This window comes from Ascaphus truei, chromosome 13 (assembly GCF_040206685.1).
Source record: "Ascaphus truei isolate aAscTru1 chromosome 13, aAscTru1.hap1, whole genome shotgun sequence".
In the NCBI taxonomy this organism is placed as follows: domain Eukaryota; kingdom Metazoa; phylum Chordata; class Amphibia; order Anura; family Ascaphidae; genus Ascaphus; species Ascaphus truei.
This window is the reverse complement of record NC_134495.1, coordinates 11619376-11634371: the sequence shown is the minus strand read 5'-3', so window position 1 is coordinate 11634371 and position 14996 is coordinate 11619376. Positions and strand designations below refer to the sequence as shown.

At 53.8% G+C, this 14996-nt stretch overlaps 1 protein-coding gene across 5 annotated transcripts in view; it reads left to right on the top strand.

Annotated features, from left to right (window-relative positions):
• DGCR2 (DiGeorge syndrome critical region gene 2) overlaps positions 1-14996 on the top strand; it is a 37267-nt gene that overhangs the window by 14726 nt on the left and 7545 nt on the right. For 2 of the 5 annotated variants that reach the window (XM_075568507.1, XM_075568505.1), the window contains 8 exons: positions 827-949; positions 3443-3568; positions 4957-5167; positions 5714-5790; positions 5962-6138; positions 6825-7028; positions 8536-8688; positions 11601-11837. In XM_075568507.1, coding sequence (XP_075424622.1) covers positions 827-949; positions 3443-3568; positions 4957-5167; positions 5714-5790; positions 5962-6138; positions 6825-7028; positions 8536-8688; positions 11601-11837 — 1308 coding nt within the window. Of the gene's footprint in view, positions 1-826; positions 950-3442; positions 3571-3922; positions 4011-4949; positions 5168-5713; positions 5791-5961; positions 6139-6824; positions 7029-8535; positions 8689-11600; positions 11838-14996 lie in introns of those variants that run through there. The other 3 variants (XM_075568506.1, XM_075568504.1, XM_075568508.1) reach the window with 2 other exon arrangements.

Sequence of the window (14996 nt, the reverse complement as noted above, 5' to 3'; positions counted from 1 at the left end):
CAAATAAGTCTGAATCTATATGTGGAGAAATCCTGACCTGGGCAGATCTGCCTGTTCTGTGAAGCAGATACCGAATGTACTTTCCACCCTCCCTGGAATAGGTTGTGCGATCTGTTTTGTTTTTGTGTACTGTAAGAGCTGGTTATCTTAAAGTGGTTACAGCATACAAATGGAATGAATACATGGAGTGTTGTGGCTGCGTGTATGAGCTGCATATATGATGCAGTCGCGTATACGATCTTCGTGCCGTCCTGATTACAAAATAATCTTCATGTGTTTTCGAAATATCTTTTTAATAGTATAAAGCAAAAGTGAGCATGCTTCTCCTTGGCTGATACACGTGATATCATTCAGATGCAAACTGACATATATGTAAAATACAATACACTTTTCTCCTTCAATATTTGTGTTCCAGTATACAAATAATTCATAACCTTTCCGTCGTCATTCTTGGTTCACCTTCTTTCACTTCATAGGCTTGATGATCGCTACAGAAAGCTTTTTGGTTATAAATGCCTGTGATGCCATCTAAAATTGCTTAGAGAGCAGAACCCCCAAAACAAGTCATTGGCCCCTGATGACAATTAGTCGCCTCCCCCTTTGCTATTTCCCTAATGTAACTTGTACCTCCAAGACCTGCAGCGGATGGGGATTCTGCTGCTTGTTGCTGAAAGCCCATGATAGTTGACACACAGCGCTGCAGGCATGGACACACGCTAAGGATTATTACTGCTACTCTCTGGGGCTGTCAGAATGAGCCTTAGCTCTTCTATACACGCCATGTCCGTGGAATGCTCTGAATAGGGGGTGTTCCTTTCTCTTGCAGAGCTGCGCTGCACACCAGGACAGTTTGCCTGCCACAGCGGTACCATCCAGTGCATCCCGCTGCACTGGCAGTGCGATGGGTGGCCCACCTGCGAGGATGAGAGCGACGAGGTCAACTGTCCTGGTAGGTGTGAAAACCTTCCCAGTCTCCGAACACTGAATCTGTAACCTGTTCTACTGCCAGCGGGTCGGGAACACATTGCAAGGTTGTCAGCAGACACTAATATGGAAACATTATACAGGTCTCATCTTGTGTGCTCATGTTGAGGTTGATCTACCTGGGCCGCATACTCATTCCAGCACAACCCAGTGTTAACCTCGTGCACCGAAAGTCTCCTTACTGTGTCTGGGGCTAACAGGGAAGGAGGCAATTGTATTCTTTTATTCTCTGCCCCTCCGATCTCGGGGTTACCGGATTCCCCCGAGCTCCCGGCCTCTCCCCTCTGACTGTCATGTCTGGAATAGATGGTTGTACTGAATCTGTAACGTATCCCAGGACATACGGGAAAATCAGGCACACTTCTCATGGTCTCTCCTGGCAATAGAAGTGAAATAAATACAGAAATAGATCGGTAAATGCCAGCATAGTGCTTTTCAGCGATGGTCTGTATTATGGTGTCAGCATAGCTGGGTATGATGCATTATGGCCTTTCCGTACCCTGAAGGAATATCCCGGACAAACCAGCAGTTCTTTTTGAGTAGGATACAAATACCAGTAAAGCAAGCAAGTACTCCGATTTTCAATGTTTAGTATTGCCATACCAAACCTATACTGATATGATGGCCATTATGTTGGTGCTGAAGGTACTATTGGTATTTCAGCAAATTCCTGTTTGCATAGCTAACATTAGTGGGAGTATGCAGCTAGCATGTGCCTAAACACTGACTTACGTTAATGTTCTTGCTGTGTCTCTATCCATTCTGTGGCGACAGCAGAAGGACAAAGGCCCTGTTCCTAGCTTTGTCATTAAAGGTTTTTATCCTCTAAATGAACTATGCTTCATGTCTTGGCACAGTTCTGGAAAGCCAAGGGTGGTATTGATATTAACTCATGTCTTGTTTGTGTCTCTCTCTTGGATTGATCGACCGATCCAACTCCAGTCTTAAAGACACCCTCCCAACATGTCGGGTGGGGGGGGGTGGGGAGTTGGGTCTTGAGGACTGGAGTTGAGAACTCCTGCTGTAAGCTATGAAAGTGACATACTAACCTACAAGAAAAGTCTCTTCAATGTCATGCCCTTCACTTACATTGGATACACAAGTCATTAGTATCTTGTGTTCTGAGCACACCGAACCATGGCATGGAGATGACATGCTATTCTTAGTTGCAGGCAGGATGTGATTGGTAAATCCTGGATCTTTTAACCCCATACTGTTTAGGTCCTGGGCAAGATACATTAGATACAAAATCTGTATGCTGTCCACAGAAGGGGTAAGGGTGCCTTTCCACGTACATTCCTGTAGCACCGATATACACCAACAGAAGCAAAGTTTTACAATCTCGGCTTTTAGGCGAAGAATGTATATTCGGCAGTGGGTATTGACAGTGCAGGTTTATGGGGTTATATGCTTTCTTTGGCACAGTAAAACATTAGCTGGCTCTGACATTAGGTCTCCGCTCCTTGAAGTAGAAGAAACTTCAGACAGTTGGAAGAGACAGTTCAGTCCGGTGTGTTTATATCGCAGCGCAATCAAACTGGTCACAAACTGCAGTGAAACACCTTCAATCTGACTTTCTGTACACTGATGTGTGGAGCAGTCGGGGGGGGGGGGGTCATTTTACTTCCCAGAGGTCTGAACCTGGCGCCTGTTCTGCTGATACCGTTCCCTGCACAAATGGCAACTAAATCACTCGGCACAGCATGTTTCTGAGGGCTAAATCCAGACTCAGACCTGCCTCTGCAACTTCCCGCAGCTGTGCACACCGGCTGGGCGGCCGTATCACGTGTCAGAGGAGGTCAGAGGGGCGGGCAACGCATAGCTCCGCAGCAAAACCTAGCACGAGACTTCTCTTCTTGGGAAGGAGCGTTTCATTTGCGATCTGAAGCTGTGAGATTAAAAGGATCTGGGCAATCGCTAATACGAAGGCTTTCAAGAGCAAAGTGTCATTGAGTGTAAAAAACTCCCGATGTGTTTGACATCGAACACAAACGTCTGCTTTTGGGGAGGCATTCCTTTCAGATAAAGGGTTTCAGCAAGGTGTGCCGGATAGACGCGGTTTCAGGAAGCGCGGGAGGCTTCATTAAGAGGCCAGGCTGAGGCCGGGCACTTTGGGAAATGTGCTTGTGAATGGAATTGGATGTATAGAACAGCCTCCCCGTAGAGATTACAGAGGCCACTACAAAAAAAAGAGAACATGACCTAAATTATAAAGGAAACCAGAGATAGAAAGGGGGTCTGAGGTTTCACAGCAGGTAGTACAATGAGCAGACTGGGTCAGCCAAGTGGCCCTTATGTTTGCAGTTATCCCTCTATTTTATTAGTATTGTTCTTTAGAGTGGTGTATTTGCTGTTGAAGTACTGAAAATACACAAGGCCTGTGCTTGCAGGGTGGTTACTATGATGCACAGTGAATGCACTTTGCATGCACCTTAACGTTACCTCTTTACTCTGACAGGCTTGGCCGGGGACCAGAGAACGTTCCACGGCAAGGAAAATGTGGACACACGGCACGGCCGGGGCAGGACCGGGGAGGCCCCTCGCTTCCACACGGTGAACCTCGCCCAGCCTGTCCGCTTCAGCAGTAAGTTGCAAGTTTAAAATCGAGACGCCTTCCTCCAACACCCGAGACATCCCCTGTCCAGGCACAGCCTCTAAATGTTATCACATCCGTAAGCACGCAAATGGAGGCGTGGTACACACACCACCTTGAATAGATAATGGAGGTTAGGGCCAGTCACTAGGGGAAACATTAATGAAAGAAAAACCTTGTCAAATTGGTGTCTCCTATGGTGGGGAGAAAGGCAGGAAGGCCCCAAGAATGTTATCCTTAAGCATCGCATAAATAAGGTACAGCGCCTCTGCGGCGTTAAGGGCACAGCTCCAGAGAAGCTCATTACATGTTTTAGTGAGTGTTTTAATCTTTCTGTTTGCACAGCGGGGGCTGTGTGCGAATCCCGTCTCTGGTGTTAGAACTGGAATGAATTCCTGTAACTACCTATTTGCAAAGAGCTGCTACTTTGTAGGTAAACAAACTCCGTAACAGCTTAACCTGTAATGTCACTGACCGCCTGTTGGAATACCTTGCTGCAATTTGCCTGTTTTTGATATGAAGCCAATGTTGTATCAGATTTTGAAAACTGATGGGGGGAGAGGATGGGAATCTCTTGTGACAGCCTAGTAATAGGGGGATGAGGTGCTAGGAGGAGCAAAACATATACAGTATAGCCAAAATCTTGCCGAGACAAGGAAAGGAACCCTAAGGTGCAGCAATCAAATGGATGATGAATTGATGTAGTAAATTAGAACGTAACCTTTAATAGGATAGTGCGCATACAATAAATCAGATGAGGAATAACTTATAGACAACACTAAAATGAAACGAATCTCCATAGAACCCCGCTATAAACGCGGAGGCAGCCACAAAAAATATGAGCTGTGGGTGCCGTGATGGAGTTAATGTTGGACAATTCCTAGAATACCAATACCCGTGTTGGCAACTTAACCTTATCACGGACCTAGACAACCCCGGTGACAAAAAAACCCGTTAATAAAAAAAAAAATGAGTGAAACGTGAACTTTCTTGCGTGCATAGATACAGAAGAGGGTGGTTCCGTAGTCCCGCAAATAAAACAGCCGTAACTCGGCCCTCTCATCCCTAGCCCGTCATTCTCCAGGTTCCTCTCTCACACGCCTAGAACATGGAGAACCTTATGCCTTCAATTGTTTGGATACAAAAAAAAAAAAAAAAAAAATAGAGGGCATATTCCTAGTCATCGATCATAATCATTTTCTTATACAACGTTAAGTGTATGAAGCAGTTTATTTATAATTGTATTTCCCAGTGTATCCTAATTATTAATCTCCTTGAAATGCCCCCTCTGCGTGGCTATAATCGCTGCAACCGCTTCGTCTCTCCGAGGTGCTTACGTTATGGGGTGTGTTCCCCTCTTCCTTTTCCATGTTTCCTAGGGAAGTGCCCGACTGGTTGGCATCACTACGAGGGCACAGCCAGCTGCTACAAGGTGTACTCCGCAGGGGAGAATTACTGGGATGCGGTGCAGACCTGCCAGAAGGTGAATGGGTCGCTGGCCACCTTCACCACCGACCTGGAGCTCAAGTTCATCCTGGCCCAGGAGTGGGACATGGAGGAGAGGCCGTTTGGAAGGAAGGACCAACGGAGGTGAGGCAGGAACCCTCTGATAACCTACCGACTGCAGATTCGCCTCTCTGCCGTTAATGGGACGGTTATTTATTATGCTCTTCCCTGGGAAGTGTACATTAGGGTCTAAGTTAGTGTTGGCTTGTGATACTTTTGTAAGGAGAGCAGTTTGTACAGGACCCCCAGTGCCACCCTATCATATGTAAAGGACAATGGTCCGTTAAAGAGCATTCCAACCGAAGATAAAACTACTCTCCAAAGGAAGGAAAACTTTTCCATTTCAAGTTCACGGCTTCAACCGAAATCTGTAATCCCCGTTCATAGGTTGGAGCTGCTTTGAAAAAAGGATGTTTCAAGACATCTTTGCACTATCGTTGGGCTAATAAAACCTTCTCATTATGAGTCCCTGGATCCTCAGACAGATAAAAGCACATACTGCGGTTATATCCGTGTTTTATGCTCTGCGCGCCGTTGACTAATGTAGGGGTGCTCAACTCCAGTCCTCAAGCCCCCCAGGTTTTCAGCATACCCCATGACTAATGTACATTCATTTATTTTCTTCACCAGGCTGTGGGTTGGATACCAGTTTGTGATCACCAGCCGGAACCATTCCGTGGAGGGACACTGGGAGGTGGCATATAAAGGTGAGCGCTTTCCTGTAAGTCTGTCTGCTGCCCGGCCCTCCCATTGTATGGCTGCATGACTAATACAGTGTTCCCTGTGCAGTAATCCTCCAGGGGCTGTGGCTTTCTAGCTTGCACGGCTCAGGGCCTGGTGTTAATTTTTAGCTTTCCCCCCCGTGCCCCCTTTTTTAGGTTCCTCCGAGGTATTCTTGCCCCCGGTACCCATCTTCGGAACTGCCATGTCCGAAAACGAGAACATCCTGTGTGCCCAGCTGCAGTGTTTCCACCTGCCGTCCCTGCGTCACCACGGACTCCACAGCTGGTACGCCGAGAACTGCTACGAAAAGTCCTCCTTCCTCTGCAAACGCAGTAAGTGGCAGCAGCGTGGTGTAGGAAGGCCAGGAATGTGGGGAATGGGTTAGGCAGCTGCCCGGTGTTACTTGATGGGAGTTTGGAAGTGACTGCGTGTCTTTCCTGTGTAAGATACGGGGCGCTTTGGCCGCTTGTTACATTCCTCGTGGTCCATTTGAAAACAAATGTTGTGGAATGCACATACCTTTGTCGTACAGCAAAATGTCATGTGCAGAGCGGCTGTAAGGATGAGCACTGCGGTTTCTGTGAGTCTGAGCTGCACACTGCTGTTTAGCTTAGAGCCTGTCTGAGCCAGCAGTGAAACCTTCAGCAATGTGCACTGCAGTAACCCCTGGGAAGTGATCGGGCAGAGCTATTTCCAGCTGACAGGATTCAGGCAGGTGGCTGATGCTTCTGGTACTCTCTGCACTTTTATGTAATATGCATTACCAGCATCCTTTCTGCTGGCCTCTGAATTTGGTGAGTGTCCTGCTAAATAGCTCTGTTTAATCTCCAAGAGGTTTTTAGGGCATGCTCACAGATGTTGAAGGAAATTAAAGTAGATGCCCGCCCGGTGTTGGTGCAACACCTGTAATGTGCGACTGACAATGTGTGCATTAAACAGAAGTCTCTTCCCCAGTGAGCGCCATTAACGCAGCCTCCGTGTGAAGCCGGCTGTAACACGCTGCCGTTGCTCTCCCCAGGTCAGACGTGCGTCGACATCAAGGACAACATTGTCGACGAGGGTTATTACTTCACCCCGAAGGGGGACGATCCATGCCTGAGCTGCACGTGTCACAACGGCGAGCCGGAGATGTGCGTGGCCGCGCTGTGCGAGAGGCCGCAGGGCTGCCAGCAGTACCGCAAGGATCCCAAGGAGTGCTGCAAGTTCACCTGCCTGGACCCAGGTGAGGAGCGGGGAGGGCATGTGGTAAAAGCCGAGCTAAGAACTGGTGGGCTGAGCGGGTTACAAAGTGGTAGGAACGCAACCTGTAATGTAAATGAAGCAGGTTTCAATCCCAGTGGCCTCGGGCACTTTGGGTGATATTTACTAAGCGGTGCTAAGACCACTTATGGCCCATTCTCGTGATTGGGCTGTAAGGCGTCTTCCGGTGCTGGGAGGCCCCTTATGTCATAGCACTGCTCGGTAGATGTGTCCCTTTTTGTCTCCTACCTCAAGCACCGATCTCTTCAGGACGGGGACCGGCAGAAATCTTTGCGCTGTGCGTAATGTCCGAGCTATCACAGGGTGAATATTCTCTGCGGGAATAAAAGGCGTAGGACGGCTGAACAGCGAGGTTCATCGTGCAGCCAACGCTGGGTGTTTCAGGCTTATATGGAAGCAAAGGGATGAAAGAAATGCCGTAACTCCAGTGTACTTTAGCAGCACAATGAATTTAAAAAAGTAAAAGACCTCGAGCGTGTAACACATTTTTGAACAGTGTTAATGTTTTGTTTTTTTTGCATTATTATTTCAAACTTAAAATGACCTTGAAATGTAATACAGTACTAACACTAGAGGGCAGCACCCCCCCACCCCCTCTGCAGAACGCAGCATCCCATCTTCTCAAGCGACAGGCGCGGAGAGTGCGGCGGCTCTGAGCTCTCAGCTGCTAATCCCCCCCCCCCTCCGAGGGAGGGAGGGGGGCGTCCGCTTCTGCAGTTACACAGCAGGGAAAGCTGGCGCGGGGCCTTTCTCTGGGACACCTGCTCTCTGTGGCTCAGTTTAACCCTTTTGCTGCCAGAGAGGTCTTTAGTGTAGTTCATTTGGATACAGATGGGCCTTCTATTAGGGGCACTTTAATAGTTGTTGTGCCTCGTCATCGCGTTCCTTCCGGTTAGGTCACATGGCTTCATGCCCAAGTCTTTTGAAAGCGGTGTATTAGACGCCGATTTTTACATTTTGTATTTCCTGTATGCTGTAACCCCCTAGTGCAGGGGTGGCCAACTCCAGTCCTCAAGGGCCACCAGTAGGTCAGGTTTTCAGGATATCCCTGCTTCAGCACAGGCAGCCATTGCTGATTGAGCCACCTGTGCGGAAGCTGGGACTGATTGAGCCATCTGTGCTGAAGCTGGGATTGATTGAGCCACCTGTGCTGAAGCAGGGATATCCTTAAAAACCTAACCTGTCGGTGGCCCTTGAGGACTGGAGTTGGCCGCCCCGGAAGTAGTCACACGGCAGAGCGGTCTCCATTGAAAGGTCCTAATGATTTAAGCTTGAGCCTGTTCTTGAACATTTCCCGCTGGCGGCTTTATTTAAAATGAATATTTATTCAAAACAAAGTTGTTGGAGGATTTTATCGGAAGATTAATCGGGGAGACCATGTTAAAGGCGGTTTTGTAAGACGTTGGCACCCAGTAAGTGGAAGCTCGCCGTCGGTCCCTGACCACTGACGATCACTTTCTTCCTTTCAGATGGGAACAGCCTGTTTGATTCAATGGCGAGCGGCATGCGCCTGATCGTGAGCTGCATCTCCTCCTTCCTCATCCTCTCCCTGCTGCTCTTCATGGTTCACCGGCTGCGGCAGAGGCGCAGGGAACGCATCGAGTCCTTAATTGGAGCCAACCGTAAGCCGCCTCCCTGCACCCCACTGCGTACTCTGCCTAACCCCCTCACCCCTCCGTAACGGTCTGCCTAAATCGCATGAATAGAGGCTGCGTTATTATCCATCTTTCCAATAACTTGAGGACGCGCCCTCCCCAAATCTCTAACTGTCCTTTAAGCTCATGGTTATTACTTAACCTCACGACATCCAACAGCGGTGAGCTCCACAAGTGGGTTGATATGAGTCTCTAAATACACTCATCAACCAACTTGTGGCGCTCATTACCCCTGCGTGTTGTGAGGGTAAGTATTATCATGAGTTTAAAGGACAGTTAGACATTTGAGGAGGGTGTGCCCAGAACATGTTCGCAGTCCCCTGTACTCCATATGTTGGTTTTATGACCTCTGTAAACCATTGTGGGGGTACAGGGGTACTTTCATATTTTATTAAGGTTACTTTTATATTTAAACTTGTTTTTAATATACCTTCTGTTCCGATGCAATGTGCTCCCCGTGCATTAAAGCAGGAGCGCGCCAACTGGGGGGCGCGGGCGGTTGCGGAGGCCCCGCGCTCTTCCCCAAGGCATTTAATTTAATGCTGGGAATCGCGTGAGGCCTTCAACTCTCCACTTACCGGGATTCAGAAGCGTGGTGACGTTACGTGACCCATCACCATGGCGGCGCACGTCAAATGACGTCACGGCGTGATGTTGCATGACCGTGCCGCTGGAAAACAAGGTGGGTGGCGCAGAGCCAATAGTTTGCGCACCCCTGCATTAAAGCCGCAAAAACACCTTGCATCAGATCCTTTTATTTTATTTACATTATTGGGGGTACGGCTGGGGGCGGGCGTGTTCCCTGGGTACGGCTGGGGGCCGGTCGTGTTCCCTTGGTACGGCTGGGGCCGGGCGTGTTCCCTTGGTACGGCTGGGGGCGGGCGTGTTCCCTTGGTACGGCTGGGGGCTGGCGTGTTTCCTTGGTGCGGCTGGGGCCGGGCGTGTTCCCTTGGTACGGCTGGGGTCGGGCGTGTTCCCTTGGTACGGCTGGGGGCCGGGCGTGTTCCCTTGGTACGGCTGGGGGCCGGGCGTGTTCCCTGGGTACGGCTGGGGGCCGGCGTGTTCCCATGGTACGGCTGGGGCCAGGCGTGTTCCCTTGGTACGGCTGGGGCCGGGCGTGTTCCCTGGGTACGGCTGGGGCCGGGCGTGTTCCCTGGGTACGGCTGGGGCCAGGCGTGTTCCCTTGGTACGGCTGGGGCCGGGCGTGTCCCCTTGGTACGGCTGGGGCCGGGCGTGTCCCCTTTCTGCGCTGGGGGCCGGGCGTGTTCCCTGGGTACGGCTGGGGGCCGGGCGTGTTCCCTGGGTACGGCTGGGGGCCGGGCGTGTTCCCTTGGTACGGCTGGGGCCGGGCGTGTCCCCTTGGTACGGCTGGGGCCGGGCGTGTCCCCTTGGTGCGCTGGGGGCCGGGCGTGTTCCCTGGGTACGGCTGGGGGCCGGGCGTGTTCCCTGGGTACGGCTGGGGGCCGGGCGTGTTCCCTTGGTACGGCTGGGGCCGGGCGTGTTCCCTTGGTACGGCTGGGGCCGGGCGTGTTCCCTGGGTACGGCTGGGGGCGGGCGTGTTCCCTTGGTGCGGCTGGGGCCGGGCGTGTTCCCTTGGTGCGGCTGGGGCGGGCGTGTTCCCTTGGTGCGGCTGGGGCGGGCGTGTTCCCTTGGTACGGCTGGGGGCCGGGCGTGTTCCCTTGGTACGACTGGGGGCCGGGCGTGTTCCCTGGGTACGGCTGGGGGCGGGCGTGTTCCCTTGGTACAGCTGGGGCCGGGCGTGTTCCCTTGGTACGGCTGGGGCCGGGCGTGTTCCCTGGGTACGGCTGGGGCCGGGCGTGTTCCCTGGGTACGGCTGGGGCCGGGCGTGTTCCCTGGGTACGGCTGGGGGCCGGGCGTGTTCCCTTGGTGCGGCTGGTGGCCGGGCGTGTTCCCTTGGTACGGCTGGGGCCGGGCGTGTCCCCTTGGTAAGGCTGGGGCCGGGCGTGTTCCCTTGGTACGGCTGGGGGCCGGGCGTGTTCCCTGGGTACGGCTGGGGGCGGGCGTGTTCCCGTTGGTGCGGCTGGGGGCCGGGCGTGTTCCCTTGGTACGGCTGGGGCCGGGCGTGTTCCCTTGGTACGGCTGGGGCCGGGCGTGTTCCCTTGGTACGGCTGGGGCCGGGCGTGTTCCCTTGGTACGGCTGGGGCCGGGCGTGTTCCCATGGTACGGCTGGGGGCCGGGCGTGTTCCCTGGGTACGGCTGGGGGCGGGCGTGTTCCCTTGGTACGGCTGGGGGCGGGCGTGTTCCCTTGGTACGGCTGGGGGCCGGGCGTGTTCCCATGGTACGGCTGGGGGCCGGCGTGTTCCCTGGGTACGGCTGGGGCCGGGCGTGTTCCCTTGGTACGGCTGGGGGCCGGGCGTGTTCCCTGGGTACGGCTGGGGGCCGGCGTGTTCCCTTGGTACGGCTGGGGGCGGGCGTGTTCCCTTGGTACGGCTGGGGGCCGGGCGTGTTCCCATGGTACGGCTGGGGGCCGGCGTGTTCCCTGGGTACGGCTGGGGCCGGGCGTGTCCCCTTGGTACGGCTGGGGGCCGGGCGTGTTCCCTTGGTACGGCTGGGGGCCGGGCGTGTGACCTTGGTGCGCTGGGGGCCGGGCGTGTCCCCTTGGTACGGCTGGGGGCGGGCGTGTTCCCTTGGTGCGCTGGGGGCCGGGCGTGTCCCCTTGGTACGGCTGGGGGCCGGGCGTGTTCCCTTGGTGCGGCTGGGGGCGGGCGTGTTCCCTTGGTGCGGCTGGATGGGCGTGTGGGCTGGGCGCTTCGCCTTGCGCGGCTGGGTGCGTCTCCTGTCGTGCGCTGGAGCCCGGCCTGGGCAGGCTGTGTGATTCTGCTGTATTTTGCTGAATGTTCTCCCGTCTCCTCCCACAGTTCACCACTTTAACCTGGGCCGCAGGATGCCAGGCTTCGATTATGGACCTGACGGGTTCGGCACCGGACTGACCCCACTCCACCTATCCGACGACGGAGAGGGGGGCGCCTTCCACTTCCACGAGCCGCCTCCCCCCTACACCGCCTACAAATACTCCGACATCCAGCACCCCGATGACCCACCGCCCCCTTACGAGGCGTCAATCAGTCCCGACATCATCCTGTGCTCCGCCCCAGGTGAGCGGCGAAATACCTACAGGAACACACTGCTGTCTTACGTTAACCCGTTTGCTGTCGGGTAGAGAAGGGTAGACAGTCGGTCCCAAGAGCTCGCAGTCAGATGAAGCTAAGACGGGACCTGTAAATGTGAGCGGGACTGAGTGACTTCTGTGTGGGAGGGAGACTGTGTGTGTGGGAGGGAGACTGTGTGTGTGGGAGGGAGACTGTGTGTGTGGGAGGGAGACTGTGTGTGTGGGAGGGAGACTGTGTGTGTGGGAGGGAGACTGTGTGTGTGGGAGGGAGACTGTGTGTGTGGGAGGGAGACTGTGTGTGTGGGAGGGAGACTGTGTGTGTGGGAGGGAGACTGTGTGTGTGGGAGGGAGACTGTGTGTGTGGGAGGGAGACTGTGTGTGTGGGAGGGAGACTGTGTGTGTGTGTGTGTGTGTGGGAGGGAGACTGTGTGTGTGTGTGTGTGTGTGGGAGGGAGACTGTGTGTGTGTGTGTGGGAGGGAGACTGTGTGTGTGTGTGTGTGGGAGGGAGACTGTGTGTGTGTGTGTGTGGGAGGGAGACTGTGTGTGTGTGTGTGTGGGAGGGAGACTGTGTGTGTGTGTGGGAGGGAGACTGTGTGTGTGTGTGGGAGGGAGACTGTGTGTGTGTGTGGGAGGGAGACTGTGTGTGTGTGTGGGAGGGAGACTGTGTGTGTGTGTGGGAGGGAGACTGTGTGTGTGTGTGGGAGGGAGACTGTGTGTGTGGGAGGGAGACTGTGTGTGTGGGAGGGAGACTGTGTGTGTGGGAGGGAGACTGTGTGTGTGGGAGGGAGACTGTGTGTGTGGGAGGGAGACTGTGTGTGTGTGTGTGTGGGAGGGAGACTGTGTGTGTGTGTGGGAGGGAGACTGTGTGTGTGTGTGGGAGGGAGACTGTGTGTGTGTGTGGGAGGGAGACTGTGTGTGTGTGTGGGAGGGAGACTGTGTGTGTGTGTGGGAGGGAGACTGTGTGTGTGTGTGGGAGGGAGACTGTGTGTGTGTGTGGGAGGGAGACTGTGTGTGTGGGAGGGAGACTGTGTGTGTGGGAGGGAGACTGTGTGTGTGGGAGGGAGACTGTGTGTGTGGGAGGGAGACTGTGTGTGTGTGTGTGTGTGTGGGAGGGAGACTGTGTGTGTGTGTGGGAGGGAGACTGTGTGTGTGTGTGTGGGAGGGAGACTGTGTGTGTGTGTGTGTGGGAGGGGGACTGTGTGTGTGTGTGTGGGAGGGAGACTGTGTGTGTGTGTGTGTGGGAGGGAGACTGTGTGTGTGTGTGTGGGAGGGAGACTGTGTGTGTGTGTGTGGGAGGGAGACTGTGTGTGTGTGTGTGGGAGGGAGACTGTGTGTGTGTGTGTGTGGGAGGGAGACTGTGTGTGTGTGTGTGTGGGAGGGAGACTGTGTGTGTGTGTTTGGGACATGGTGAGTGTGGGACATGGTGAGTGTGGGACATGGTGAGTGTGGGACATGGTGAGTGTGGGACATGGTGAGTGTGGGACATGGTGAGTGTGGGACGGGGCTACTTGAGGTTTTTTGATCTAAGAAAAAGGTTGAGCAGTATTAATATATTAAGATATTTCATTCATGTGGAGAGCAGAAACCAGCTAAACCAGGGGTGGCAGCTCAAGTCCTCAAGGGACAGCAACAGGTTGTTTTCCGGATGTCCCTGCTTCAGCACAGGTGGCTGTGTCTTTGATTGAGCCACCTGTGCTGAAGCAAGGATATCCTTAAACCCTGACCTGTTATTGGCCCTTGAGGACTGGAGTTGCTCACCCCCCTGAGCGAAACGCTTTTTCCATTTCTCTTCTCTCCTGTAACCAATTTCTTCCTCGCGTCTCTCCTTCGCCACACTTCCCTTCTGATCTCTTCTCTCCTCGCGTCTCTCCTTCGCCACACTTCCCTTCTGATCTCTTCTCTCCTCGTGTCTCTCCTTCCCCACACTTCCCTTCTGATCTCCTCTCTCCTCGCGTCTCTCCTTCCCCACACTTCCCTTCTGATCTCTCCTCTCCTCGCGTCTCTCCTTCCCCACATTTCCATTCTGATCTCTCCTCTCCTCGCGTCTCTCCTTCCCCACACTTCCCTTCTGATCTCTCCTCTCCTCGCGTCTCTCCTTCCCCACACTTCCCTTCTGATCTCTCCTCTCCTCGCGTCTCTCCTTCCCCACACTTCCCTTCTGATCTCTCCTCTCCTCGCGTCTCTCCTTCCCCACACTTCCCTTCTGATCTCTCCTCTCCTCGCGTCTCTCCTTCCCCACACTTCCCTTCTGATCTCTTCTCTCCTCGCGTCTCTCCTTCCCCACACTTCCATTCTGATCTCTCCTCTCCTCGCGTCTCTCCTTCCCCACACTTCCCTTCTGATCTCTCCTCTCCTCGCGTCTCTCCTTCCCCACACTTCCCTTCTGATCTCTTCTCTCCTCGCGTCTCTCCTTCCCCACACTTCCATTCTGATCTCTTCTCTCCCCGCGTCTCTCCTTCCCCACACTTCCCTTCTGATCTCTCCTCTCCTCGCGTCTCTCCTTCCCCACACTTCCCTTCTGATCTCTCCTCTCCTCGCGTCTCTCCTTCCCCACACTTCCCTTCTGATCTCTCCTCTCCTCGCGTCTCTCCTTCCCCACACTTCCCTTCTGATCTCTTCTCTCCTCGCGTCTCTCCTTCCCCACACTTCCATTCTGATCTCTTCTCTCCCCGCGTCTCTCCTTCCCCACACTTCCCTTCTGATCTCTCCTCTCCTCGCGTCTCTCCTTCCCCACACTTCCCTTCTGATCTCTTCTCTCCTCGCGTCTCTCCTTCCCCACACTTCCCTTCTGATCTCTTCTCTCCTCGCGTCTCTCCTTCCCCACACTTCCCTTCTGATCTCTCCTCTCCTCGCGTCTCTCCTTCCCCACGCTTCCCTTCTGATCTCTCCTCTCCTCGCGTCTCTCCTTCTCCACGCTTCCCTTCTGATCTCTTCTCTCCTCGCGTCTCTCCTTCCCCACGCTTCCCTTCTGATCTCTTCTCTCCTCGCGTCTCTCCTTCCCCACGCTTCCCTTCTGATCTCTTCTCTCCTCGCGTCTCTCCTTCCCCACACTTCCCTTCTGATCTCTCCTCTCCTCGCGTCTCTCCTTCCCCACACTTCCCTTCTGATCTCTCCTCTCCTCGCGTCTCTCCTTCCCCACACTTC